Genomic DNA, 15,365 nt, shown 5'->3' with positions numbered 1-15,365 from the left:
TTCAGACTCCATGCGAGAAGAAAAACAAGGTGACCCAAAGACTAACAGACAAAAGCTTTTGTTAATTTGTGCCTAACTGCTGTGTCTGATCAAGGGTAGCTAGCCTTCAGCACCGGCGCAAAGCTTTCACAACCCACGGGTTTCAAGTGCGACAACATGAAACAAGTGATGCAGATCTGGTCTTAAGAAGACTGTAAGATGCGAGATTGAACGTATGGTGACACTGACAGCGACTGTGGATTCCATATCATGGACTGCCTATGGGCTATGACACTGAATGTATGTGCCGGAGATTGTGCGAATCGAGTATCATTTTCATTGTGGAAAAATGGAATGCAGTGATTGAGTGAAAGGGATGTGCTCTGTTTAAGTTCGATGCCAACTGACACACCACAAGGAAAAAGCCACTATAAAACAACTCGAGTAACGTTAACCGTACGAGTCAGGTGTTAACTACTCCCTCTGTCCCCAAAAAAATACAACTCTCACTTCCTGAGGAGTTAAACAGTTTCAACTTTGATCAAATTTATACAAAATAGTATTAATATTTATATTACAAAATAAGTATCATTAGATTGATTATGCAATATATTTTCATACTAAATCTATTTGGAGATATAAATGTTAGTAACTTTTTAGATAAATTCGGTCAAATATAAAATTGTTTAACTTCTTAGGAAGCGAGAGTTGCATTCTTTGTGGGATGGAGGGAGCGGGTAATTGGCGAGATGTGGAAACCAGGGAAAATGTGACGGCACGGGAGTGAAATAGTGTTAGAGTGAGGGAGATTGTTGATGGAAAAGGCATGGACATGACTGAACTGCCAAAGGCTTGATACGACTCAAAGTCGATGGTTCTGAAGCAGCCTCCAGCTACACCAATTAGCCCATTCTAAATTATTGGAAAATGTGCATGTGTTCTCGTCGCATGGGAGTTTGTATGGACATTGCAACGGAGAGAGAGCTCACACAGGTGGTGTTCCTGGCTGGAATCGCCCCGGATCACCAAGCAACACCACTCGCCAATGCTAGTGCTCCACTTTCCTGGTTCCTTCATAGTTCTCACACACCATGGCTCCCTGAGAAGATGTCAAGACCTTCAGCTACCTCTTTCTTCCGGAGTAGATATGTATCTACTACTGGCTGAAATATATACAGCCAAACTCGAAGCTGGAGCAGCCCAGGGCCCGTGGCCTGTGGGTTGCGGTGCTTCTCATTGTTGGCCCACTTATAACTACAGTCTAAAAGAGAATTTAATTTAGCGGCATCAAAATCTGAAGCGTCCAACCCAATGACTCACATGCATGGGACGCGTTATCTAATCCATCACAAGCCAGTTATAAATTGGAATCATCCTACTAGAATTTATAGGACACGTTGCTTGATGAGGCCTAACAAGACAAAAGGAGGCCACGCGTTCACGTTCACACAGTGCTCCTGCTTAACAGAACACACGGCATGCTCGATCAGGTAGCTTTCGGCGCCGATCGATCAGCCGCCCAGCATCATCTCCCGCGACTCCCAACAAATCCGTCCTCACATGGCGACGACATGCACGCTGATAAAGAAACCGGAGCTGAATTGTGAAGATGCAGGGAAGCGACGCAAAATTGGGCCCACGCCCGCGCGCACGGCGCATTCTTGCGCAGGGTTTGAGCGACCCAACAGATCCTCTAAACAGACTTCGTATCTTAAATTTTAAATTTTTAAACTTAAATAGAAAAGATATACTCCAGCAGACTCTAGATCCTCTATTTTAGGAGATCTTCAAATTCCCTCCTCCACCCTCTGTTCCTAAGGAATCTCTAGCGAGTCCGAACTAAGGGCTATTGCTGGAGTTGAAACAAATTTGGAAGCCCCTAAAAAATAGAGGCAGCCCCTATTTAATATTTGGAGGGTCTGGTTTAGGGAATATTGCTGAAGTTGCCCTTAGAGCAACTCCAGCGAACCCTCTAAATAGACTCACATCTTACCACACTCCAGCAGACTCTCTACTAAATCTTCCATTTTAGGGAGATCTCCAAATCTCTTCCTTCACCCTCTATTCTTGAAGGGTCTCTAGGGAACCCTATATCCACTGACAAATGGATCCTGCCCTTTAGATTAAAAGAAGAGGGTAAGATTTAGAGGCTAGTTGAAGTTAAAAAACTAGCTCTCAAAAAATAGAGGGATAAAAAGTAGATGGTGTTAAGGGATATTGCTGGAGATGCTCATGCGCTGTATAATTCAATCTAGTCTATGCAGCGTCCTATCGTGGAGTACTACTCGTGTGTAGACGGCTAAACAAACTTGCTGTGTCTAATCGTGATCGTCTTTCGCATTCCTATCATGCAATTCAGATATCATCATATGATCGATCTCTGTGCAGTGCGCGGCATGTGCTATTTCGTTTTAAGATAGAGGAAGAATAAAAAAGGTGCGCGGTACAGTGCATGATCAGGTCATTGTCAGTTGATGCATGCGCCGAGCGACAGGGTAATCCGAGGTTGATGTCTGGTAGGACGGCGTGGTCACTGTTCTTTGAACTGCTAGACACTCCTGCATGCGCATGCTCGTGTGGGAACTGTAGAAGCGACAACAGCGACCGAGAGGTAGCATGAGCTCCAAGCTTTTTGGTCAACAATGGCTGCCGCATGCATGTGCCCCGGCAGGCCCGGCTGGCCATGGATATATCAAGCATGATGTCCATCTAAATCTATGCAGCGGCAGTGCTTCGTCTGCTCCTTCGTCAAGTAAGCACATGGGGATCAATTAGGTGGTAGCATTATTCCCTTCTTGCTGCAAGACAAGCACACGTACGCATGCACAAACAAGCGAAGGGCCCACAGGGGTGTGTGCTTATAGGGCTGGATGGATCAATTAGCTGCTATTAGCATCATTCCCTTCTGGTGAACATGTCACATCCGGTTTAAGAAAAAAATTTATATGTGCGACATGATCAAGTTCATACATATACGATAGACGATACAAGTGTATATCCAAAATAATATCGTAACGAAAGAAAGTATTAAAATATTTTATGACATGACCGAATGTTTTCATCTTAAGCAAATAAATAATATCTTTATTCTAACAGCGGAACTTCATCTTCACATGCAGATGACTAGAAAATATACGCCTAGCAATCCTCGAAGTCTTCATAGAACCCCGAGCAATTATCTTGTTCTGAGCAGCATTTATTTTAATAAAGCAAATGTGAGTACACTTATGGTTAGTACTCAGCAAGTCTAGTAAATTATATAATATGTAAGGCCAATTTCAAGTAATAGCTGATATGGTTTGACAGCGATAAGTACTTTTAGTTGGTCAAATTTTAATTAGCAAGCACTAACTAAGTGTAAATTTATACCAAAGCCCATAAATAAGCAATAAGATAAATAATAACAACATAAATAAAGAGCAGATCATGTTTAATTATTATTTGAGGGTCTAAGCCGCTCTTAACCATGAGCATAGCTGATATATCAGTTTAAACTCTGCAGAGGTCGTACACTTTACCCACAATTTATATTTCCCATGATGTCCGGGTTTGCAAGGCCCTTAAATATTTCCGAGGTGAGTGACATGGATTCACTATGAAACCTTTACAAAGATTCACTAACCTATGACAATCCGCTAAGATTTCAAGTCAAAGCGGTCGTAACTTTCCCTAGCGAGGACGTGCCTTAACCAAAGGACCACATAGCAAAGCCTCAAGAGGACCGAGCTATATCCCGTCAACACAACCCCTTTTGCCCTTTAGGTAAGATTATCATAAGCTAATATTTATAATTAGCCAAGACCAGAGCTATGTAGTATTGTGGTTGTACTATTTTTTTTATGTTCTCCATATTCCAATTAATGCAATGATTTTATAACTATCACCGTAAAGTATTCCAGAACATGAATTAAATCAGATGTAGCATTTATTTCAAGTTAACCGACCATAGCCCAACGGTGTAAGCAACAAGCAATGCTACCCAACATAAAGTAAACAACCCAGGTTTGAAGGTTTAATCAAGAGAGTACTGTCCTTAGTTTGGGATCCATCATATTATAGATACATGTATTAAAGTAAAAGTGTATTATGAAGATTGTTGGGATTGGAATATGATCAAGGAACACTTGCCTTTCTCGAAGTACTGCTGCTGCTTAGTGTCTTCAAAGCCTTGGTCTTGCTGATCCCCAAACTGCGCACCGTCTATCGCATCACACAAGTACATACAAGCAAACAAGTACAATAAATAAGAAACAATACACCAAACAATATAAATAGAACAAAAAAGGCAATAAAGCTATTATACACGTTGCAAGGATCGTGTGAGCGTAAGAATCGATAAAAATGGAGTTAAAGCGAAGAAGTTATGGCTAAACATGATTCTAGTGGGCTTATCTGTAAAAGATTTGAATCTAAAAGGACTCTGAACGAAGAAACCGAGGGCTAAAATATAAACAAACCCTAAACTCGAGGTCTACATTGAAAACAGAGAGGTCCTGGATGGCGGGTTCAATTTTATAAAAGTTTAGGAGCTAAAATAGAAAAAATGGATCTATTTGTAAATATTTTTGAACTAAGACGGATCGACAAAGGAACTTATGTGCGAAACAGCCTAGGGCTGACCGGTGCGGTTTAGATTGACTCCGGTCTAGATGGATCTAGATCGTACGGCGCTTGGCCGACAGGCGACTTGGGTGGCGACGCAAGGGAGTGGCTGCGGCGGCGGGCAGCGGTGAGCGGCGGCGAGCTCGCCGGAGTTCGCCGATTACGGCGTCCCGGGGGTGGCTTCACGGGAAATGTGGTGGAGGGTTTGGTGCGGGCATGGGAGGCCGGAGCATGGTGCGCCATGGCGCAGCGGCTTCGCATCGCTCCGACGAGCGATTGCCGCGGTGGGGAGGCGAGAGAGAGACAGAGAGAGAGAGAGAGAGAGATAGAATGGGCTAGAAGGACTCCTCACTACGCGGGGAACCTCCGGCGATGGTCGAAGGCGACGAGAGGGCGGCGAACGGTGGCATGATCGAGCTCGGGTGAAGGCGGCTGTGCGAGCTAGGGTTTTGCAGCAAGGCGAAGGCGGCGCTGTGGCGATAGGGTCAAGGGCGTAGAGCGGCGCCTTTGGGGAGGACCGGGATCCTCGGCGTGCGTGCCTAGGGCTGCGGCGCTGCGCCTCTCGGTCGGACTCGAACCGAGTGTGGCTCGAGGTAGGGGACGAACCCAACCTAGGGGGTCCGCTTGGTAGCGAGGGGGTGAGAGGGGAGAAGAGAGGGAGTGACGGGTTGGCTAGGAAGGGAGGTTGGGCCGGCGGTTGGGCTGCGTAGGGAGGGAAAAAGAGAGGGGGAGGAAGAGAGAGGGAAAAAAAGTGGAAAAGAAGGGAGAAAGAAAGGGGAAACTTTGAAATAAAAGGGTAAGCCAAATTATTTGATTTTAAATTTAACTGAAGGACAATAATAGAACAATGTAGTACGAAACATCAAACTTATTACCATGTCAAGGTGAACCAAGAGCTAATTAGGTTTGGAGAGAATGACATGCAACTTTTTTACTGGGCCAAAGGCCCCCTGAGATGGCAATGACGTTGTAACCCAAATTTTTACTGAGCACAAGCAGTGTTCAGAAATCCTTGCTGCTGCGTAGGTACTGTTCTTGACGAGGGGAATCTTGCATCCGAATAACCATGATTATGGTCGTTAAACACTAGTAGAATGTCACGGCGATACAAACGGCCTTTGAAACCACTCACTCCCGGCAAGCCAAACGACCAGCTTAGTTCGCCAGTCCCTGAAGGCCTGACGAATCACACTAGTGTCTCCCTTCACTTCCTGCCAGTTCACATGAATGGAAGCCAAGCCAGCAGTGGGCAGCGGCTCGCCTGTGCGGTCATACTCATACCAAGTGATCTGCCCGAGAAAGGCCTCTCCGATACCGTGAGCTTGAATGATACATTTTGCTCCATTCATTCTCCAACAAAAAATGCATTTTTTTCTTGTGGCTGCTCTTTCGAAACAAATTATTGACTAGAGATAATATTAGCAAGAGGAAACACTTAGATGATGATTCTTGTTTGCTTTGCACAGAAAGAGAAATAGCTTGCCATTTTTATTTTTTGAATGTGTGTTAGCTAAACAATTTTGGACACACACACAAATCTCTGATATATTAGACATTTAGTGTGGTAATAGGGACTTGGGGTCAATTGACAAAATGTGGCTAGTAGTGCAAGGTTCACTGTGAAAGTCTATCTTGACCAGAGTACAGCAGCCTGTGGGGCGGTAGAATCTGAGAAATGACTTGTGTTTTCATAATGGACTCTGGAAAGTTGTAATGGCGTTTTTACTCCTCAAGGTGGCCGACTTGGTCCAAAACTGGAAGATCCGTTGCATGGTCTGGGGAGAAGATGAATTAGAAGACAGGTTGAGGAGACTGATAGGGAGCTTGCACAGTTACCTGGAAGGATCCTTAGGTAGATGACCACAGTATACAAGAGAAGCTGATGATATTCCTGAATACTGAATCCAAGTGCCGAAACGTTTGGCTCACTTGCTCAGTGATGCATCTGATTGTTATGACACAGTGAAGCCCGGCAATAAGTGGATCAACCTGAAGCGCTGCTGTTTTCATGAGAAGGACCCGCTCGCTGCGCAACATTTCAGATCAAGGTTCTGCTGTGGTTCCGACGAGGATATCAGCGCAGTATGATGTGCTGCTGCTCATCTTAACATTTGAGTCTTCAGGGACTGTTGGAAAACTCTGTGGTTTGTAAGCTTGCACCGGGGGCGATTGATGGCTGCTCCTGATCACAGACGGCAGGAGTTAGGCAACATGAGCAGAGATGTTTTCTCTTGATCATCCGTTAAAAAAGTGCTAGCCGGTGCATAACAGTAACAGCTTTTGAAAATAAAAATAATTCACCAGATCATACGTTATGTTTCGTTCGATCATCAGTTCTAGCATTCAATAAGCCAATATGGGTCCGTCGGCGCTAAGCCACCTTGTTCATTCTTCACTAAAATCCTCCGCACACTCCATCAACATTGTCCATATATCGACCTCCTCTTGCCATCTCACCTGCATATCTCAAGTCAAGAGATACATGAATACATCAAAGCACACATGTTATCAATTGCACATCACAAAAAGAGTGACCCCCATGGGTCTCTCAACATCACACCTCCACATGTCTTTGATGTGTGCTTACTTAAAACCTTAACTTGAGCTATGTGTTTCATATGGAAATCAGTATGCTCATTGTTCTTATGTATATGTAATATGTATTTTGGATGGTGACACATATTATGCATACATCATCCATGTGAACCTAGAGGGGTTTTTTCCTATATTAAGAATGACAAAAGTGGGTAATTTAGAAGAATATATCTAAGTGCATTGGGATATTATTTTACAGATTAGAGGGCTACTTTAGATTATTTTGGTCTTTTCACTACAAGAGTGATCACTTTCTCCCCATAGATTTTATAAGTGGCCATCAGTCTCTAGTATATTTTCTTAACTAGCTACAAATTAAAACTATAGGTAATGAGTTGATGAGGGATTATGTTGTTTGCAATTATCCAAAACTGTTAAGAATACGAGAAGTCGTACCAACAAAACTAATAGTCACTCCACTAAAACCTAATGGGTACTTATAATGTTGGCCACTTGTCAAAAACTGTTGGAAAAGATGGAAATTCTTGTAATGTTTCTTTGTTCATTTTCGATTAAAAAACTCACATAATTTGTAATTTCAACCCAGTTGTGATAGACTTTTGTTACCACTTACTCTCTATAATTATTTTCATCAATATTTATAATTTTTCTCATTTGCGTCACACCACAAGGTAGTCTTCAATATTTGTACTTTTTTCTCATTTGCATCACACCACAAGCTTAGCTTTTGAGTTATGTCAGCTCTTGCAGCCCATATGTCATGACTTCATGAATCTATTATGGCTTCCCAATTTTCATCTTATCAGTTGATGCATTTTTTTTTTGCGCTGCATGTTAAGTTGAAAGTTCTTACTTTATCTCTTATTCAAAACCCTCCTTTCGTGTTTATTAAAAATATAGATTCTAGGTCCTAGACTACACAATTGGTCACTACAATAGCATAAGCAAATATTTGAGCCCACACAACAACACTAAATATCTTGAATCCTCTACTAAAAATTAGGAGTATACTTTTTCAATAAAAATAGAGTGATTTCAACTAAACTGTTAACACATGTATGTTGTAATATTTTATATTTCAAAATTTATAAATCATCTCAAGTAGCAACTAACATAATTTATTGTCATGGATTATTAATTTAATTTAAAATGCATTGCTAGTATTATTAGTATGTGATTCCTTAAGGAAATATTTTTCATTATTAGTGTACTATTAAAATATATAACTATTGCTTATGCAAGTATATATACTTGGTCTACAGGGTAGCAAACATTACACATATTTACTTTTAGTTAGTTCTTTAATAAATTATTAGTGGTAAAAGTGGGTAATTTAGAAGTCTATGAGGTTCTTCATGGTTTTTAATATTAGATGTGGGTAATTTAGATATATCTTAAGGGTTTAGTTCAGTTTACATTAATAATCGGATTTATGGGCAATTTATATGCAAATTAGAGGATTTACTTTAGATTGTCTTTCTTAATGATATATGTTGGCAATTTATATGCAGAGATTACTTTATAATATCTTTATAATGGAAAAGTGGGTAATTTAGATGTAGATTCAGGGGTTAAGTCAGGTTGTTTTCATAATGGCGGATGGAGATAATTTGAAGCAAATTGGACCCAATGACTATATATTATTGTCAATGATGATTAGAGTTACCAAATAAGTGTTTCTATTTTCTGTAAGAATTTTTAGGATAAACCTTTTTTAACTCGTAAGAATTAAAGTGGAGGCATAAAAGAAGCCTTAATAGTATAGTAAGATTTGTAAGTATTTTTAGGATTTATCTCTTTTCCAACCTCATCTCATAACGATTAAAGTGGAGGCTCCCAAAAAACCCTCCAATTGGTAACAGTATGACCCTAGTTTGTTACTTTACTTGGATATAGTTATTTTTCATCTTGACCTCTTACAATTCGGTTTTGCTATGTTTAAACTCCAATACTCCATACACATTTGTTGGTGTTTGCATCCTTCTTATTGTGGACTCCACGCAGACAGTATAAATGAAATAATTACTTCATTGGAGATGACAAAAGGACTAGATATTGGAAATAGTAAGTACCAAATAGGGCCAGTGTCATAGTAGAGCACGCACCTCTTTGATGTGACGAATCTTTTTCTTGTTCTCCTTTAATTTGCCCCACTGCTCTAGTGCAGGGCACTGCTGAATGCTTAGACGTTTAAGTTTAGTGAGCCGTTGTATGCTTTCCGGCAGAGACACGATGCCGTGGCAATTATAAATGTTCAGATCCTTGAGAGACACAAGGTCACCTAACCATTCTGGCAAATTATTCAGGCTTTCGCAACTTCGGATTTCCAACTTCTGGAGAGTGGTGAGTCTTCCCAACCATTGTGGCAGTGATGTGATATCATTGCAGATAAGAGTAGTAAGTTCTCGTAAGGAACAGGCTCCAACGAAGTCTGATGAGCTGTTCAGATCATTGCAGCACATAATAACTAACTTCTTGACGGCAGGAAGGTGGTGAAGCAACTTCCACTGATGCACAGGCGCCATGCTGGATTTGATGTCCAAGCAAGCTAGTGAAGCAGAGGAGGTGGAAGAACCAGTGTACGGAGAACTCTCTCCCCATTGCGATAGCACCCCATCACTCTCTTCTATGCGCCACGTTCCCTTCACTCTTGGTGGACATGGGTTCAACCTCAACTTGTGGCATCGACATATTGTCAGATCCTTGAGATTGGGGAACATGAACTTATCCGCAGCACCCCCCTTACCATTGGAGTACGCCGTCGTCCACTCTTCCAAACTCTCCATCCGGAGCATGGAAAAATCCTCCAATCGAGTGAAAGCTTTGACACCACCGCAGAAGCCTCTGTCAATTTTTGTAATGCCAGATATTGCCACGAGTTTAAGACTTTTTAGGTTCGGTAACTGACCAAGTGGTGGTAGGCTACCGCACTGGGTGATGTCCCACAAACACACACTGACAAGGTTAGGGAGATACATAGCAATGTCCGTTAGCCATGTTGGAAAGATCACATTGTTATAACCTCTGAGCTCAAAGTGTTCTAAATTGCGTGGTGGTACTAGCTCTCTCAACAATTCCATGTCCTCCACAAATCGTTTCTCTGTTGTCCAAGCAAGTGTCAGTTTTACCATACTTTGCTTTTCCCTCAATTTTATTGCCCGTGCCTCTTCTACGGACTTTACGTTTTCAAGGCAACATAACTCCAACTCAGGAGGAGAGCCATTCTTAAGGAGAACAAGATTGCTGCTATGTTCACCTTCAGCAGCATGTACCACAAATTCCGGCAATGGGATCACATGCTTGTTGCTTTGCAGATTGGACGTATTTATTAGGATCCTGCAGTCCTTCACAATTAGAAACTTCAGCATGTCCATATCATCTACATTCTCTGGTAACCTTATTAGATTATAGCATCCAGTGAGGTCTAGTGTATGTAGCTTACTGAGGCTACAAAAACTGTCAGGTATAGAATAAACCATATTTCGGGATAAGTCTAGATACTCTAGATTTGAGAGGGTACTGATAGTATCAAGGAAACTACCAACAGGACCTGAGTTTTCCATTTTTTGAATATAAGGGTATGAGTTTTCTTCACCTTCTGATACCGTAGTTCGAGGGTCAAAGATATAACCCGTGCAGTTTGATAAATTTAAATACCGTAGTTCAATGAGTTTTCCTATCACTTCTGGAAGCCCTCGAAGAGGTACACTGTGTCCAAAATCTAGCCATGTATTTTCCCTAGATAAATTCAAATATCGGAGTTTGCTAAGGCTACACAAGGCTCTTGCTATACCGTTGGCTTCAGGGCAATCAGATAAATCCAGATGAACTAAATTTCTTAGCTTCTCAAATGATTTTGGTAGTTTCCTAATTTTCTCACAACCTGATAAATCTAGATATTGCAGATCTTCCATTTCTCCAATTGATTCTGGCAGTGCTAAAATCTCAGAAGATCCACGAAGGTTAAGGTAAATTAACTTTGAGAGCTTGGTGATACAACTAGGAATCACTCGATCTTTGATGCCTGGAGCATTGAGATACCTCAACAGCTTCAGCTGGCCAATAGAATATGGCAAGCTCTGTATGGAACATTCTGCCAAATCCAGCACACGCAGATACTTAGCACATGAAAATCCATCGGCATCACGTCCAACTTTGGCACTTCCCGGAAAACAAAGGGCTCGAATCTTATCAGGATAAGTCACAAATGAATTCAATGGCTTCGTGCAATCTGCAAGGGACACATAGCGGTAGTTGCTTCCTCTAGCATTGTGCTTTATAGTAGTATCAAGAACCTCATCCCGCATGATCGATCTTGCGAGGTCATGCACCAGGTCATGCATAGTGAAAAATGTCACATTTTTGCCGGGTTGCCCATAAGACTGCAACAAAATTAAAGTAGCATGTCTTGTCAGTTTCCTCATATATATAGCCAACTATGCTAGTTGCAGACATATAGACATCTAATAATAGTATGTACGGGGAAGTTATAACTTTGCAGATGCTAAAGAGATACTAAGTAGAAAAAAACACCTACTCTATTAAAAAACATTTGACCCTTAAGCTGGTGCGCTTCAAATATCACTAAATATAAGTTGCCACCTCTGGATGTTATGTACTTATGTGCAACTAACTGATTTGAACATGAACGTTATGAAAGAATCAAAAGGTTATCTGAACCCAAACTTCAGGTCTTGTGAGGTTCCTCTATTCTAACATTCAATAAGTCAGTATGTTTTGCACAGAGAAATAAGGAAAATAGAAATGAAAAAAACACCACAAGCAGCCAAGTGACAATCCCCTCCCGCTGATAGCCTCAGTGCAACAGGATGTTACAAACTATTCCCTCCGTTCCAAAAAGGAACGACACTGCCTAAGTAGAATGTCATACTCCTCCAAGCACCTTCGAGAGAGTGAACTGACAGATCTTGACATTGAGATAACCACCATGTGTGCCTCATGGTTAACGGCCACATCACAACCCACTAAGAAAGCATCACGTACTTCTGGATGAGTGAAATGCCCGGAGGATCCTTAAACTTGTCATGAAGTGCCATCTAGGTCCGTAAACTTTAAAATACAAATTGGGGCCCTTTTAACTTATTAAAGTGTGTCATCTAGGTCCAAAAGCCAAAAAATACTGCTATGATTTTGACTTTTAACCCAATATGAGATCTCCACGCTGACACATCATCAACTATAGGGGCACTTTGGTGACAGTGGACCTAGATGCCACATTGACAAGTTAAGGACCCAAATTTACATTTTCAAAGTTCATGGACCTAGATGACACTCCATGACAAGTTTGAGGACCGGCCGTACATTAAATTCAAGAAAACATGATCACTCATTCTGAGTTTAGGACTCAAAACTTTACTTGCATCATGTGGCAGGTGAGAGAAACCAAGATAGGAGGGGAGGAAGATAGTGATGACGAGCACGGCATGGGTGATATAAATAGGGCAAGCTGATTTATTAGTTTTTGTTATTAGACATGTCAATTAGATTTTCCATTTAAGAAAAAAGAATTTGCTCAATAAAACATATGTTTGGCTTAATAAAAAATATGTTGTGAATTTGTGAATATTCCACTCAAGCAAAAAATGTTTTATTTTCATGGCAAAATTGTTCATGTTGAACAAAATGTTCTGTAATTTGTTTTGTGAATGTTTCGGTTAAGAAACAATGTTCTAGCTTTATAAGAAAAATGATATGGGAATAAAACAGAATAGCAAAAACAAATCTGGAAAATGTGAATAGCTAATTATCAATCACCTGATAAGGAGACAAACCCTTAAATTATTTGTTTTATCAATTTTAAGTGGACCATGGCGCATGTCAGCTGCAAACCAGCTTCAATAGACTAAAGCCTTTAGAAGTCCAGTTTTAATAGTTTGAATGGTCCAAGTTTTCTGGTTTTGTAGTCTGAGGGTCAACAAGTCCAATGAAATTTAGGAAATCGATTTTATCATAGAAACAGTAAGTACATAATAACTCACCGAAGGGGAATTTGAATGTTGCAAAAAGGACATCCCTAATAGTTGCCTGATGATGCTCTCACCATTCTGCAGCCACGTGGAATCTTCGTTAGACAACTTATTAATGAAACCAAGAGCAGCCCACTGATAAATAAGATCATCTTTTGCCATCTTGCGGCCCTTTGGAAAGATTGCACAATAGGCGAAGCATGGCCTTAGGTACGGCAGCATACTGATGTAGCTTAATTTCAGAGATGCAAGCACAGTATCATATGGAGAAGGTGTACATTCTGTCGCAGATATATTCCAAATGTCATTATCTCTTACTGAAACCCATCCGTCAAAATTCATGGACCTCATCAATATGTACCCAAGAGCACGAGCTGCTAGCGCCACACCTTGACACTTCATTGCAATCTCCTTTCCTATATCTTCCAACCTTCGTTTGTCAGCTCTATCTTCAAAGCCCCCTATTGCCTGTTTAATTATCGTCCAGCACGTATCAGATGACAGGGGCTCTATTGCGTAAGCTTCAGTTGTTTGAATTTTCTGAGCAATACTAGCATCCCTTGTGGTTACAATGACATGCACTTTGCGCCCATTGCAGAACTTTTTTAGGGAATGCTTCAGGTCATCAACCTTGAATTCATCGTTCTCCCACAGGTCATCTAAAACAATCAGAATCTTCGTCAGAGCAGGTGGATCATCATGTGGCTGTTCTGTGTCGGTTAACTGACTCTGGTTGTTTTGAAGTTTTGATCTTATAGAGTCGCCAACCTTCTTCAAGTCAAATGCTTGGGAGACATAAACCCATGCTTTCTCATAATCCTTGAAATGGGTATCATTGAAAACCAGTTGTGCCAATGTTGTCTTGCCAATGCCCCCGATGCCATATATTGGAAGGATAATGAACTCTGACGAGGGGCTGGCTTGAGTTAAGAGTGCTATTACTTTCTGTTTATCTTGATCCCTTCCTAGAATAGTGTCTGCTTTTATCACCTCCGACGATGTTTCACGTTCATCAATAACCTGCTGTGCATAGGAGCTGTTGCCTGCCGTGAAACTGAATTCCTGGCGTTGCTTTGAGATATTCTCCAGTCTCTCCCTAACCTCCCTCATCCTATCAGCCATACCAACCTTAGAAGCAGCTGTGAGACAGAGGTTTAGAACTTTTAACTGAAAGGAAAAAAAAGGTTCTGTTAGCATTATTACATTTGAAATGAAACATCCACCTGCGCCTTTTATCCCCTCATTTGCACAAGATGCTTGGCCTAATAGTTTATTTACTCGTTGTATACAAGACAACTGTGCAAACTAATGGAACTTCAAATAGGCGCACCTTAAAGAGATATATGATGGTTCAAAGGTAATAATCTTTACTACTACTAATTAGAGACGTCTTTTATATGTTAATTCTCACTAGACACACTAGAAAACTAGAGAAATTCTAGATACCCCCATAAAAAGCAAAGCATTATTTCAAATACCCTAAAATCATGAATCTTTTTGGTTGCTGAATGATAACCAGCAGGTGCAAACCTTTTGCAGAGCTGATTTCCTGGTAGCATTGGCCTCCAGCTCATCGAAGATGTCGGAGATGTCGTAGGAGGCCGTGGTGAGGCGGTTGAGCCACAGCTGCACCGACTTCTCCTCGATGGACCGCCTCTCCGCGTCCCCCATCAGCGCCTCGATGGACTCCAGCGCGTCCCTCATGTACTCGATGTCCCTGCGGAACATCCGCTGCTGCGCGACCAGGTCGCCGGCGGCGGCCGCCACCTTGCCGTACGCCGCCTTGACGACGGCGGCGGCGAGCATGCCTCCGATCTCCGCCATGGCTGCTGCTGCTGCTGCTGCTCGCGCTCACGCCTTCGATCCGCGGCGCCTCTGGATCTCCACCGCTCCGGTGGCGGTCGCCTTGGCTTAGAACGCGTGGGGAATGGGAGTTCCTACGCGGCTATGCCCATGGTAATGGTTGACTGGCCTGTGCTCTGGCAGCCGGTCAATGGCGATGGCTGTGGATGAAATACTCCTTAGCTCCAGCAAGGTGGTGGCCCAACCAGTTTGTCCCTTGCACCGGTGCCATCGCCCCGCAGCCGCTAGGAACAAGAGAGAAAAATCCTCGCTCCCTACCTTTTAGTCTTCCACTAAGAAAAAATTATAGTACAAGCATACTCTCCAAGAAATTTCCAGGGAGCTCGGTCCAGATCCAGCTTTAGTTGGCCAGTGTCCCTCATGCTCTCAACAATGTGA

The 15,365-nt window shown here is 42.0% G+C and overlaps 1 protein-coding gene across 4 annotated transcripts; it reads right to left on the bottom strand.

Moving 5' to 3' along the window:
- Positions 1–5,631: 5,631 nt before the first annotated feature.
- LOC112892924 (putative disease resistance protein RGA1) lies at positions 5,632–15,093 on the bottom strand. Of its 4 annotated transcripts, none has more exons than XM_025960026.1 (6): positions 14,655–15,092; positions 13,137–14,291; positions 9,243–11,519; positions 6,893–7,038; positions 6,418–6,763; positions 5,632–6,356 (listed from the first exon to the last, which is right to left on the bottom strand). In XM_025960026.1, exons 1-4 carry the CDS (start codon positions 14,946–14,948, stop codon positions 6,967–6,969), a joined length of 3,798 nt encoding a protein of 1,265 aa, XP_025815811.1. In that variant the 5' UTR covers positions 14,949–15,092; the 3' UTR covers positions 5,632–6,356; positions 6,418–6,763; positions 6,893–6,966. The 4 variants fall into 4 exon arrangements, with proteins under 4 accessions (XP_025815811.1, XP_025815812.1, XP_025815813.1 ...); XM_025960027.1 differs by having other exon boundaries at positions 5,632–6,335; XM_025960028.1 differs by having other exon boundaries at positions 6,418–6,757.
- Positions 15,094–15,365: the final 272 nt, after the last annotated feature.

This window comes from Panicum hallii, chromosome 5 (genome assembly GCF_002211085.1).
Source record: "Panicum hallii strain FIL2 chromosome 5, PHallii_v3.1, whole genome shotgun sequence".
Classification (NCBI taxonomy): Eukaryota; Viridiplantae; Streptophyta; class Magnoliopsida; order Poales; family Poaceae; genus Panicum; species Panicum hallii.
Note: the sequence above shows the minus strand (reverse complement) of the source record. Positions and strands in the feature narration are given on the sequence as shown.